The 14,886-nt window shown below is 44.6% G+C and overlaps 1 protein-coding gene across 2 annotated transcripts in view; it reads left to right on the top strand.

Moving 5' to 3' along the window:
* Nucleotides 1-9,552: 9,552 nt before the first annotated feature.
* LOC140420205 (uncharacterized) overlaps nt 9,553-14,886 on the top strand; it is a 32,436-nt gene continuing 27,102 nt past the window's right edge. Inside the window, exons 1-2 of one of the 2 annotated variants that reach the window (XM_072504235.1) lie at nt 9,553-9,665; nt 11,544-12,890. In XM_072504235.1, the coding sequence (XP_072360336.1) occupies nt 11,892-12,890 (999 nt within the window). In that variant the 5' untranslated portion in view covers nt 9,553-9,665; nt 11,544-11,891. Of the gene's footprint in view, nt 9,690-11,543; nt 13,903-14,886 lie in introns of those variants that run through there. The other variant, XM_072504234.1, reaches the window with a different exon arrangement.

Below are 14,886 nucleotides of genomic sequence, written 5' to 3' on the forward strand. Positions count from 1 at the left end.
GCCCAAAGTAGGGTTACGTTTTATGGTTTTACCACAGGACTAATGCAGAATGAGAATCTCTGTTGTATGTGATGTTTCTTGTAGATTAATTGTGCGTGCCAATGCTGGAGAAATTATGTGTCGTCAACTGTATTCGCTTTTTAACTTAAAGCAAAATAATCACTTTCCTTCAAAGTATACACAGATTATCTGCATTAATTTGGGTTTTGTAATGTTTCTGTAATGATGTTGTCGTTATGCAGTTTCTGTGATTTGTATTTCTTATGAACACGTCATTTATTAATAGATAATGCTGTTTTGTAATGTGTATCTTGCTACTTGAACTTTAGTACACCAATCACCTTTATGGATTTATTTTCTATGTTCTGTAGTAGTTGCTGTGTTAGTTTAAGTTTGTGTATCTCGTGTACTTACAGCTATTTGTAGTTAAGTAACTTGCTTCAGGCATCAGCAGTCACTAAGTTACACATAACACCTGAGATGTATTAGGACGATGAGCCTGACGGACATCAATCATGAGGAATTGACACCACATATCCACTTATTACAAGTACGTAGACACACAAATTACCTGTGCTGCCTTGCTATCTTAGTGCAAAAGCTAGAAACGTAATAAAACAGCAAGAGACAGCAATAAAAAAAGGATGTTACCACAAGTGACTGAGGTCCTGGGTAACTATTTAGTAGTTAATGGGAAGTGACAACAGCAAGGTGACTGGGTAAATGGGAAACAACATCAGCAAGGTGACCAACAACCTTCAGAGACCAATCAGACATTGATGTTGCATCATTTAATCAATCAGCGACTGATCATGTGCTGTTTGGGCCAATCTGAAGTTCAGGATACTACCGACCATGCATCGAGCTGGTTTCTAGAAAAGGTTAATGAGCTACAATTCTCTGGAGCTCGGTGCACAACACAACATGAAGTAAGAAGTTAGGCATCGGTCAACAGAACAAGAGACAGCGGCAACATGGTGGCGCAGTGGTTAGCACAGTGCCGAAGTCCCAGATTCAATCCCAGCTCTGGGTCACTCTGGGTTTCACCCCCACAACCCAAAAGATGTGCAGGGTAGGTGGATTGGCCACGCTAAATTGCTTTTCATTGGAAAAATTAATTGGGTATTCTAAATGTATTTTAGAAAAAAGAACAAGTGACAGCCCACAGTCACTCGGAACTCGAGAGCTGGTGACCCAGAGTAAACAGACTGATCCACTGACGATGTTAAGTATTGTGATTTTATTACAATCAACTTAATGAATTCTGTGACAACATTCTTGTACCCGGAATGGTCTGTAACTAGTCAGGAGCAGCAGGTTCCATTTAGATAACGATCGCAACACATTCTGACATGTAATTGATTTGAGTGTTACAATTGAGATTGGAGCCAAACCCAGATCTTACAACAGGATCGAATTTCGCACTCCATTTGGGTATCCTGCACTAACAGCGATGGCTTTTGTAAACTCCTTTTACAGGGTTGAAGGGGAGGATTTACAGACAGAAATTTCACACCAAATATCACATCAAGATCTGACAGAGTCACACGATTCATGGGAGCTGAATATCATCGACCTTTGAATCTAGAAGGAAAAATGTTGTTTGATTTTTAAACATCACTCACTGTCAAGACACTGAGACAGTCTCATGCGAGTGAGAGGCATCACTGCAAACAATCTATTTTATACTCTTTAGCTCACCCAAAGATGGAAATTTCAGCTCACATTTCTCCATCTTGTATTTTTTAACGTTTTGTTCAACCGTTAAATGTCCTCGACCTTTGGACGTTTCATTACAGAACTCAGCTCGAAGACATCAACACTTGTGACCGGCCTTGTCTGTGAGCCCAGCCAATCCAATTGGCTTCGACTTTGCAGCTGCTCAGTCCCAGCTTTGGAAACATCTAAAATTGGTGCGAATGCAGGCAGTGAAGAGGAGGTAAAGATTTTACAGATGGATATAGGTAGGATAGGAGATTGGGCTAAAATTTGGCAAATGGAGTTTAATGTAGATAAGTGTGAGGTTATCCATTTTGGCCAAAAATAATAAAGGCAAATTATTATTTAAATGGAAAGCAGATTCAAGATGCATCTGGGCAGAGGGATCTGTAACAATATGAAAATTGTAAAGATGACAAAGGGTTAACAATTTTATGTTCATACTTCTCACCACCAGATGGAGATAAGGAGCAGTCAAATAAATATCAGGTGACTCCTGGGATTCTGGGAGAAGATGTTTCGGCATGAGAGATTAGTTGCATAGTTGAGAGATCAGTAGTTAGAGATATTGTTTCATTTAATAACTTTTACCTTGGAACTTGTTCGTATCTTATTTATGTAGTGTAAATAAATCAGCTTTGTTTGTTTACTTAGCTTGATGTTCTTTGTTCAACACCACGTACACAACAGAGAACATCACATGGTACCAGGAGTGGATCCTAAGATAGAATAGTTAGATTTAGAGAGGAAAAGAAAACAATCTCCCCCCCCCCAAAATACTTGCAAAGGTCAAAAAAAAATCTCATCCAGACTGATTGCAACACCCTCATGGAAGCCAGTCATTTTGAACAGAAGAGCCCAGTCGAAGCTTCATGGAGGGTTTGCAGGCTCCAAAGCAGTTCAGGACATTGGGTAAAGTAGATGTAAACTGGAGGAATTTCAAACCACAGTTTAAATTGTACCTCTCAGCCTCAGACCTCGAAGCGGGCAGTGATCAGTGAAAGATTGCGCTGTGCTTAACCATGGTTGGACCACAAGCGTTAGAATTGTATAACTCATTCCACTTCAAGAGTGAAGTTGATAAGAAAAAATATAATAGTCACAGAAAAGTTCAACAGACACTGTGAATTGCAGATTAATGAAATGTTTGAGTGCTATATATTCCGAAAAAGAGTCCAAAAGGCATGTGAAACACTTGACAGTTTCATAAGAGATCTCAGGCTCAAAGCGCAGATCTGTAATTTTTCGCTATTATCAGACACCCCTCTGTGTGATCAGATTGTATTCAACAAGAAAGTGCAGGTTCAGCATGTAATTAAAAAGGCAAATGGAATGTTAGCGTTTATTGCAAAAGGACTGGAGTATAAAAGTAGAGCAGTGTTGTTGTAATTGTCTGGGTGTTGGTGAGATCACATCTGGAATACTGTGTCCAGTTTGGGCCTCCTTATTTGAAGGAGGATGTGGTGGTATTGTAGGCAGTTCAGAGGAGGTTCACCAGATTGATTCCGGGGATAAACGGTTTGACGTGAGGAAACAGTTTGGGCTTATACTTGCTGGAGTTTAGAAGGATGAGAGGGATCTGATCGAGTTGTATAAAATACTAAATGGGATTGATAAGGTAAACATAGACCAAATGTTCCCCCTTGTGGGGAACAAGAGGTCACGGATATAAGTTGAGAGGCGGTAGATTTAGAACTGAGATGAGGAAGAACTACTTATCGCAGACGGCGGTGAATTTGCAAAATTCAGTAATTAAATGTTTTCAAGAAAGAGAGATATATTTTAATTTGAAAAACGGTTAAAGGGATATGGCCAACATGTGGGGAGGTAGATTTTAGATCAGGAAGAGATCAGCCAAGATCTGATTGAATGGCAGAGCAGGGTCGAAGGGCTGAATTGACTACTGCTGCTCCCAATTCCTATGTTCCACTTTCTCTGAGACCCCAGCCCCATTGACTGTGACAGGGTTCATACTGTCTCCGTGAAATTGTTGATGTAAAGTCACATCAGACCCACACTGCTCGCTTTCCAATCCAATTTATTTAAAGGTCCCAGAAGCCTGATTCCAACCTTAAATGTTGTTCAGATCCTGTCAGTAACATTGTTTTGGAACTCACTCGTACCACCACATAGACAGTCATCAACATGCATCATAAAGATGCCCGAGAGTTTCCTGCCATGGTACCAATAAAGCACGGCAGCTTCTGCCTTCTGGTGGAGACAACCCGACTTGAACAAAACTGATCCAAATGAAAAGTACCATATACTCTGAAAAAATAGACAAACTTATTTAACTTCCAAAGTCTTCCTTCTACATCTGGCACCTTCTTAGGAGGTTGCAGAAACACTGCCCTCGGGTGTGACCCCCAGCACAAACGCAGCTTTTATGTTTCTTGAATTATATTCCCAAGAAAATGTTGTGAAGAGGACCAAAGGAATTTCAAAATTACCTTTCCTGCTGTGGGGGAGTCCACTCTGACCTCTTTATCTTCCAAGGGTCCTTCAAATCCCCGAGACACTAACCTCACCATGGACTTGTAAGTTCCGCCTGATTGGAGCTTTTCTGTGCAGATCCATCGATGTGATGATGCTGGCTGACCCCTATCTGGGACCTCGGAACACATGCCAAACTCTGTCCAACTGCCTAACTCTTTTTGTTTCACCTCCCTTACGGCTTTATCCCCTCATATTTTGGCAGCTACAAAACCCTCTCGGTTACGGGGACTTCAGCATCGCCCCCAAACATATCCTTGGTGTAAAACCGACAATTCCTGTCTGAAATGTTACAGTTATTGAAATTACATCGAGTGGACGTCACAGAAACAGACCAGAAACAGATCCCTGAGGTTCCGAGGAGGCCCCAGTTGTCAGTCAGACTGAACTAAACACGGGTGGTATAAAACAAACAACACCCAAGTGTTTGCTGTCCACGGGGACCTTCCTTTAATCAGAGCCATGATGTGGAGATGCCGGCATTGGACTGTGGTGGGCACAGCAGGAAGTCTTACAACACCAGGTTAAAGTCCAACAGGTTTGTTTTGTGATTCAAAACACATTGTTTTGTGTTGTAAGAATTCTTACTGTTAAATCAGGATCCGTCAGTGGATCCTGTTCCTGACACCAGGTTGTTGTGGGACAAATGTCACTCGGAGTCCAGAGTTGGTAAAAGTTTGGGAATCTTTATTACAAACATGCAGGGAATGCTTCGGCGAACCGAAGCATCTCAAGGAGTAGTTGCAATAACACACGATTATACACAGTACAGTTGCTGCTGGTCAGGCTGTTGTTTCTGCAAATTAGTGGGAAAGTACAGGATGTCAAGGAAACAACTCGAAAACAGCTCAGAATTATCGGCTATAGTGATCTATATTCATCGCTCACAAAACAGATCTAGGAAAACAATAGCTAGACTAATAATCTAAGGACCCACGGAAATACAATAGGGATCCAGGTTCGGCAGATGGTGAATTTTGCATTCATTTATATCTGGAATTAAAGTCATTGATGACCATGAAGGAATTGTTGATGGTTGGAAAAAAAATCTGGTTCACTGATGTCCTTTGGAGAAGGAAATCTGCCATGCTGACGTGGTCTGGCCTATTTGTGACTTCAGACCCACAGCAATGTGGCTGCCTCTTAACTGCAGCCACTCAGTTCAAGGGCAATTAGGGACGGGCAACAAATGCAGCCCAGCCAGCAATGCCCACATCCCATGAATGAAACAACAGATGTGTAGGCCAATGGATCTGGTGGGGAAAAGTGTGTGAGAGAGACAGAGAGCTTTCATGAATATAACTTACTTTAATCACATTCACACTTTATTTCCCATATCATTCGATGGGCTGAATGTCCTCCTTCTGGGTACTAATGACTATGTCTGAAAAAGAACAAATTCAGCTGCTCCAGTCTCTCCAACTAACTGAAGTCCTTCATCCCTGGTGACAGTCTCATAAACCTCCTCTGCACCCTCTCTGAGAACTTCACATCTTTCCTAAACTGTGGGGCCCATACAGAGGGTTCCATTCGAGAGGGATAGAATTGAAAAACAGGGAGGTTATGTTCAACTTGTTTAGACAACGGTTAGACTACACTGGGAGCACTGTCAACATTTGTGATCTCCATTTGGAAAAAGGAAATAGAGGCACTGGAGAAGGTGCAACTAAGATTTATAGAATCCCTATAGTGCAGGAGGCCATTCAGCCCCTCACATTATGTACCAGCCCGCTGAAAGAGTACACCACCCAAGCACACTCACTTGTCCTATCCCAATAACCCGTCAACCTAAACATTTGGACACTAAGGAGGAATTTAGCATGGCCAATCCACCTAACCTGCACATCCGCCACACAGATACAGGGAGAAAGTGAAAACTCACACGGACAGTTATCCAAGGCCGGAATTGAACCTCCTGGGTCGCTGGTGCTGAGAGGCAGCAGTGCTAACCACTGTGGTACCGTGCTGACCAGGAATAATATCAGAACTGAGAACATTAACCCACAGGAAAGGCTGGGGCTGCTTTTCTCTAGAAAAGAGAAGACTGAAGGGTGACCTGATGGAAGTCTTTAAGATGAGAAAGGGGTTCAATAATCCAGTAGGGATTTGAAGAGAAACCTCTTTACCCAGCGAGTGGTGAGAATGTGGAACTCACTACCACAGCGAGTGGTTGAGGTAAACAACGTGAATACATTGAAGGGGAAGCTAGATACAAGTCTGGTGAACCTTTATTGCACTCCCTCTGTGGCAATAATACCTTTTCTAAGGTAAGGGGAGTAAAACTGCACACAGTACTCCAGCTGTGGTCTAACCAAGGTTCTATACAATGGGTATATTCTGGCCAATCTCACGACTGCTTCCAGTGGGCTGATGCTCTTTGAGCCTGGGAGAGCACATTTCCACTGAAATGATCCACAAAGTACAAGTGATTAACACTGTGGCTTCACAGCACCAGGGTCCCTAGTTTAATTCCCTGCTGGGTCACTGTCTGTGTGGAGTCGGCACGTTCTCCCCATGTCTGCGTGTCGGTTTCCTCCGGGTGCTCCGGTTTCCTCCCACAGTCCAAAGATGTGCCGGTTAGGTGGATTGGCCATGATAAATTGCCCTTAGTGACCAAAAAAGGTTAGGAGGGGTTATTGGGTTATGGGAATAGGGTGGATGTGAGGGCTTAAGTGGGTCGGTGCAGACTCGATGGGTCGAATGGCCTCCTTCTGCACTGTATGTCCTATATTCTTAAAAGCTGCTGAAGGACATTTACTTTATGGTGTTTTTCCTCCCACTACAGGTAGATCTAAAATAAATACATTTGTCTCTGTTCCATTGAGTCTACAGCACAGGGTCAGGCCAGTCGGCTCAATTGGTATCTGTCAGTATTTATGCTCCACATGAGGCTCTGCCCACCCTTCTTCATCTCCCCCATCAGCATATCCTTCTATTCCTTTCTCCCTCATGTGAAAGCAGGTGAATGGCCTCTTCCCAGTGTGAACTCACTGATGTCTCCGTAGGCGGGATGGATCATTGAATGCCTTTCCCTTATCAGAGTAGGTGAATGGCCTCTCCCTGGTGTGAACTCACTGGTGGACCAATAGGTTGGATAACTCCTTGAACATCTTCACACACAGAGCAGGTGAATGGCCTCTCACCAGTGTGAAGTTGTTGGTGTGACTTCAGGCTGGATAAATGAGTAAATACCTTCTCACACTGAGCGCAGGTGAATGGCTTCTCCCCAGTGTGAACTCGATAGTGTGACTTCAGGTTGGATAAATGAGTGAATCCCTTCCCACACTGAAAGCAGGTGAATGGCCTCTCCCCAGTGTGAACTCGCTTGTGTGTCTGCAGGGTCGATAATTGAGTAAATCCCTTCCCACACTCAGAGCAGGTGAATGGCCTCTCCCCAGTGTGAACTCGCTGGTGTGACTTCAGGCTGGATAACTCAGTGAATCTCTTCCCACACTGATTGCAGGTGAATGGCCTCTCCCCAGTGTGAACTCGCTGGTGTGAATTGAGGTTAGATAACTGAGCGAATCCCTTCCCACACTGAGAGCAGGTGAACGGCCATTCCTCAGTGTGAATTCGCTGGTGTGCCCGCAGGGTGGATGAATGACTGAATCTCTTCCCACACTGAGAACAGGTGAATGGCATCTCCCCAGTGTGAGCTCGCTGGTGTCTCTGCAGCTGGGATAAGCAAGTGAATCCCTTCCCACACACAGAGCAGGTGAACGGCCTCTCCCCAGTGTGAATGCGTCGATGAATTTCCAGCGTAGATGGGTATCTGTATCCCTTCCCACAATCCCAACATTTCCACGGTTTTTCCATGTTCATCGTCTTCTCGTGTCTCTCCAGGTCAAACAATTAGTTGAAGCCCGTCCACACAGAACACAAGCACGGTCTCTCCTCACCGTGAATGTTGCAATATTCTATCAGGCTGTGTAACTGGTTAAAGGTCATCCCACAGTCACTGCTCTCGAACACGCTCACTTGGGTGTATGTGTATCGGTGCTTTTCCAGTCACACAAATGTTCAAAATCTTCTGAAGCAGCCAGAACAGACAAACATTGTTCTGTGTAGATTCAAAAGCCGATAATATTCAGGTCCCAAGGAATCCAAGTGACTCTGTCAGATCTAGACGTGATGTTTGAGATTTATCTGTAATTTCTCCTCTTCTAATATCCTATAAAAACAATTTTCAAAAAATATCACCTGTCTTAACAGGGAGAAATTCAGAACAGATAATTCTATTTTCCATGGAATATTCTTTCCTCGCTCATTCCCCAAAAGCTGTAAATCTCCATCCCACACACTCTCCCTCTATTCTCACACTGCTGCATCTAATATTCACCCTCCCAATTCTCTTGAAAGTGCTGTTTCAGGCTGATTGACAGACCCATGATCATTGCTTCCTGTCCTGGACACAGAGATCATAATAAAGAGTAAGCTTATGGCCCATCCAGCCTGCTCGACCATTCAATCATATCACTGGGTGATCTACATCAACACCATTTTCCCACACTATTCCCCCATATCCCTTGATATATTCAATATCTAGAAACCCATCAACCTTTGTCTTGAAAATACCTGATGACTGAGACTCATCTCAGCTTTCTCCCCATGTTCCTGCCGGTTCCCCATAATCCTTGACTCCCTCATCAAATATAAATCTGTCCAACTCATCCTCAAATATATTCAATGACCCCAGACTCCACTGGGCCCTGTGAAAGAGAAATCCAGAGACTAACAACTTTCTGAGGAAAAAGATGACTGTAAATATATAACATAGCTACTGTACTAGATTACAAGCTTGAAATAATAATCAATGTGCTTTATTACAGAACCATAAATAATATGTCTAATCTGTACCATATAACAACACTCGACATATCTCTGTCTGATATTTTTAGTGTCCCCTAAATGTCAGCCATCTCCTGGGGAAACCAGCCCTTTAATTGTGAACATTGGGAAAGAGACCATCCTTTTAGCCAGACAAATAAATGTGTCAAGCTGAGGGAGCAAAGGATGTCAATGTCTTTAAGGGAGAGCGAGACCTGGGCCAAGCTTTGCAGAGTCTGCAACCTCCCTGGATTCACTTCCTTTCCCTTCAGTTGCTGCAAGTGACCAACTGAAGGTCAGAACGAGAAAATAAATGGAAAGGGGGAGAAAAGAAAGTGTTTTACTCACAGATGTTGCAGACAAGAGTCGATTTCAGTCCGTGCAAAGCTCAATCGTCATTCACACAAACACGCGCTCTGATTGGCTGGTGGACAAAGTCCTTCCGGTCCTCCAATTCGACCCATTGGTCAATATGTCAGCTGGAAGGTCAGGAGGCGGGCTCTACCCCGCACACGCGCAGTCTCCCCGCTCCCTTGGACATGCGCAGTCCCGGGCCGAGAGGGTGATCACCGAGCGGCTTCTCGCTCTGGCCGGAGCCGGTTGCCTGGAAACCTTGTCTCGAGGAGGTGTGGCGGGAGAGGGAACAATTGGTGGGGGCGGGGATCCGGTGCCCGCGCGCCGGGCACGCGCACTGGAACCCGGAGATGTGTTTGGGGCCTTTCCGCGGATGTGGAAGAATGTGCGGGGGGGGGGCGGGGGAGTGCGCACGCGCGGGCTCGGCTGCTGGCGGCTTCGTTTTATTGATTGTTTGGAGCTTTTTGTCTTTGGTGCAGCTGATGTGTTTTTGCATCGTGACTATTGTGTTTTGTGTGTTTACCCTGTCCTCTGCCTTGGTCTCTTGGGCAATGGAACCGCCTTTTGGGGCTGAACTGTGCCCCTCCGGGGAGGGGAGGGGTCTCTCTCGGTGTCGGTGTGTCCTTTCCTGATGGTCGGTGCTGCTCATTCTCTCTCACACACTCTCACAGACCGGCACATGCAGCATTCACTCAGATACTCCTTCACACACGCCTGCTCTTACTGACATGCATGTACTGCATCCACACCCATGATTTACCCCACACACGTTTCCACTGATGTGGGGCTACCGCTGGGGAGTCGCTGGCCTTGTTTTCTTGCTGATTGTTCTGTATTCAGCGTTGTCCTGTTGTATTGTAGAATTGTTAACAAACTAAAAGATCTAAAACTTTCTCCTCTGTACAACATCTAGGAGGAAATCAATGTTTCCCCCTTTCCATTTCTTTTCTCATTCTCACCTTCAATTGGTCACTTGCAGCAACTGAAGGGAAAGGAAGTGAATCCAGGGAGGGTGCAGATTCTGCAAAGCTTGGCCCAGGTCTCTCTCTCTCTTAAAGACATTGACATCCTTTGCTCCCTCAGCTTGACACATTTATTTGTCTGGCTAAAAGGATGGTCTCTTTCCTAATATTCACAATTAAAGGGCTGCTTTCCCCAGGAGATGGCTGACATTTAAGGGGACAATAAATTAATATACGCCAGAGATATGTTTAGTGTTATATGGTACATAATAGATATACTATTTATAGTTCTGCAATAAAGTACATTTCTTATTATTTCTAGTTGTATAATATAGTGCTGTAGCTATGTTATATATTTCCAGTCATGGAGTCATTACAGCACAGAAGAAATCCATTCAGTAACTCGAGTCCATATCGACTCTCTTTACAACAAACTAGTCAGTTCCATCCCCCCTCTATTTGCTCGTTCCCCTGCAAGTTAATTTCCTTCAAATACCTATCCAATTTTATTTTAAAATCAATATTCGTCTCCACTTCCACCTCCATCATAGGCAGAAAACTCTTAACCACTCGCTACCAAAATTAAACCCTTCCTCAGGGTGGCACGGTAGCACAGTGGTTAGCACTGTTGCTTCACAGTGCTAGGGCCCGGGTTCAATTCCCAGCTTGGGTCACTGTGCAGAGTTTGCAAGTTCTCCCAGTGTCTGCGTGGGTTTCCTCTGGTTGCCTCGGTTTCCTCCCATAATTCCCAAAACACGCGCTTGTTATGTGAATTGGACATTCTAAATTCTCCCTCGATGTACCCGAACTGGCGCCGGAGTGTGGCGACTGGTTGATTTTCACAGCAATGCCATTGTAGTGTTAATGTAAGCCAACTTGTGACACTAATAAAGATTATTATTAGACCCCCCCCCCCCCTTTATCGAATCAATAGACGCTTGGATGAAGATTTTCACCTCTTCAACAAGAAGCAGTGAGCCTGGATCCCTCATGAATCAGCCCCTCAGGAGAATTGGGAGGGTGAATATTAGATACAGCAGAGTGGGAATGGAGGGAGAGTGTGTGGGATGGAGATTTACAGCTTTTGGGGAATGAGAGAGGAAAGAATGTTCCAGAGAAACTAGAATTGTCTGTTCTGAATTTCTGTCCTGGGCTGACAGTGATGTCTTTTGTAAACACCTTTTACAGGATATCAGAAGGTTAGGATCTACATACTGAAATCTCAAACCAAACGTCACATCAAGATCTGGTGGAGTCGCTCCATTCGCTGGGATCAGAATATCATCAGCTTTTAAATTTAGAAGGAGAAAACGTTTCTCTGTTCTGACGGCTTCAAAAGATTTTAATCATCTGCGTGACTGGAAAACACACACACAGCGAGTGAGAGTGTTCCACAGCACAGACTGTTGTTACACAGTTACACAGCCTGAAAAAACATTGCACCATTTACAGTGGGGAGAGACCGTACCTGTGTTCTATGTAAGTGAATTTTCAACATACTGTTGAATCTGGGGACACACAAGGGACACCTTTATCATGCAGAATCTGTGGGAACACGGGAATTTGGGGAATAAATTTGGATGCCTGTCTGAAGTGGAAACTGATCAACATGGACAGACCGGGGAAATGCCCTTCACCTGCACTGAATGTGGGAAGGGATTCAGTGATTCATTCAAACTCCAGACACACCAGCGAGTTCACACCGGGGAGAGGCCATTCACCTGCACGGAGTGTGGGAAGGGATTCACTCAGTTACCCAATCTGCAGACGCACCAGCGAGTTCACACTGGGGAGAGGCCATTCACGTGCACGGAGTGTGGGAAGGGATTCACTCAGTTATCCCATCTGCAGAGACACCAGCGAGTTCACACTGGGGAGAGGCCATTCACCTGCTCTGAGTGTGGGAAGGAATTCATTCAGTTACTCAATCTGCAGACACACCAGCGAGTTCACACTGGGGAGAGGCCGTTCACCTGCACTGTGTGTGGGAAGGGATTCTCTCACTTACCCAATCTGCAGAGACATCAGCGAGTTCACACAGGGGAGAAGCCATTCACCTGCACTGAGTGTGGGAAGCAATTTACTCAGTCACCAGATCTGCGGGCACACCAGCGAATTCACACTGGGGAGAGACCATTCAACTGCTCTCAATGTGGGAAGAGATTCACTCAGTCATCTACCCTGCTGATTCATCAGCGACGTCACACAGGTGAGAAGCCGTTCAGATGCTCTGTGTGTGGGAAAAATTTTATTCAGTCATCCAGCCTGCTGCAACACCAGCGGATTCACACTGGGGAGAGGCCATTCACCTGCTCTGTGTGTGGGAAGGGATTCACTCGATTATCAACCCTGCAGACGCACCAGACAGTTCACACCGGGGAGAGACCGTTCACCTGCAGTGTGTGTGGGAAGGGCTTCAACCATTCAATCCACTTCATGACACACCAGCGGGTTCACACTGGGGAGAGACCGTTCACCTGCTCTGACTGTGGCAAGGGATTCACTCATTCATCAAACCTGCAGAGGCACCAGCGAGTTCACACCAAGGAGAGGCCATTCACCTGCTCTGTGTGTGGGAAGGGATTCTCTCAGTTATCCCACCAGCAGTCACACCAAAGAGTTCACAGATGATTACACGGGGTCAGATTCTGCTGTCGGTGTTGCTGTTAATCACATCCAGGATCAACCGTGTTCATTTATAGAATTTACAGTGCGGAAGGCGGCCATTCGGCTCATCAAGTCTAATCAACCCTTGGAAAGAGCACCTTACTGAAGCCCACACCTCCACCCCATCCCAGTAACCCCACCTAACCTTTTTGGATGCTAAGGGCAATTTAGCACGGCCAATCCACCTAACCTGCACATCTTTGGACTGTGGGAGGAAACCGGAGCGCCCGGAGGAAACCCACGCAGACGTGGAGAGAATGTGCAGACTCCACACAGCCAGTGACCCAAGCCTGGAATCGAACCTGGGACCCTGGAGCTGTGAAGCATCAGTGCTAAACACGGTGCTAACGTGCCGCCCATTCTGACATCCTTCACGCCCTCTCGACACATTTATTTGGGTAAAAGGACGGTCTTTTTCCTAATGTCCACAAATAAAGCAGCGGTTTCCCAGGAGTTGGCTGACATTTATGGGGACTATAAACTAACATAGGACAGAAATATTTTGAGTGCTATTGTATAATAGAGATTAAATGTTTAATACTGTGGTATAACATATGTTATTCAAGATTCTGTAATGAAGTAAATTTTTACTATTTCTACTCTTGTAATATAGTACTGTAGCTACGTTATATATCTCCAGTCATAGAGTCCTTACAGCACAGGGGGAGTCCATTCAATAACTCGAGTCCAGACTCTCTGTAGAACAATCCAGTCTGTCCCATCCCCCTCTCTATCCCCGTTCTCCTGTAAGTTTATTTCCTTCAAAAGTCCAAGAATTTAAATTTGGAAATTGTTGATTGTCTCCACTTCTATCATCCTCGTAGGCAGCGAGTTCCCGGTCATGACTACTCACTGTTTAATAAAGCTCTTCCTCACATCATCCTTGTATCTCTGTTCAAGTAACTGTGACTATTAAACGTATCTTTCGCTCAATAAATATACAGATATCTATATGTATTTAGACTAGCAGTCTGCAGGAAGATTTTCAGGTTTCTCTGTCCAGGATACATGTTGTGTTGCCCTATTATGTATTTTCTTTTATTCCCTTTTCTTCTCATGTACTTAATGATCTGTTGAGCTGCTCGCAGAAAAATACTTTTCACTGTACCTCGGTACACGTGACAATAAACAAATCCAATCCAATTCAAACCAGGACAGGAAGCAGTGAGCATGGATCTGTCAATCAGCCTGAATCAGCACCTTCAGAATAACTGGGAGGGTGAATACTAGATACAGCAGAGTGAGTGTGATGTTGTACAAATTAAGTAATGGCATGATGGGAAAACTGGTCAACTATTCAGTACAATGTAAGAAAAGCTGACCTAGCCACTTCAATGTACCAGAGCCCTTTGTAAGGAATGCTAATTTAGCTATTCCAAAATGCCTGACCTCTGGAATTTCTGATAAGGCTAACCCGTCATAACCCAGGGCGGTATGAATAAGACAAGATAAGGAATGGATGAGTCTTCTCCAACCTTTTAATGTTCTATCAAAGGACAAGATAATGGTATGAGGGATGAGACGAAGAGTCCGAGAAGATCAACAGGTCAGCAGGTTTATGACATTGCTTCCGTTTCTACTTCAGATTGAATTCCTGACTAAGCTGTAGTCATGCAATCTTGATAATGTGTAAATACTGAGGTGATTCTCTGTGAAAGCGCGGACTTGGGAAGGAATCAGCAGTGGTACTAACTGCTCTCTGACCTCAAGTTTCAGCCATTACTGCATGCAGTCTTTTTGTAAATAAAGCTTTGTTATTTTGCCTTAACGAGCGTTGTTGAATCTGTCTACTACAGTCCAGAAGCAGGAAATTACTAACTAATAACATTTGGCGCAAGCGAGCAGCTACGAATATCCTGAGTGA

Source organism: Scyliorhinus torazame, chromosome 5 (assembly GCF_047496885.1).
Source record: "Scyliorhinus torazame isolate Kashiwa2021f chromosome 5, sScyTor2.1, whole genome shotgun sequence".
Lineage (NCBI taxonomy): Eukaryota > Metazoa > Chordata > Chondrichthyes > Carcharhiniformes > Scyliorhinidae > Scyliorhinus > Scyliorhinus torazame.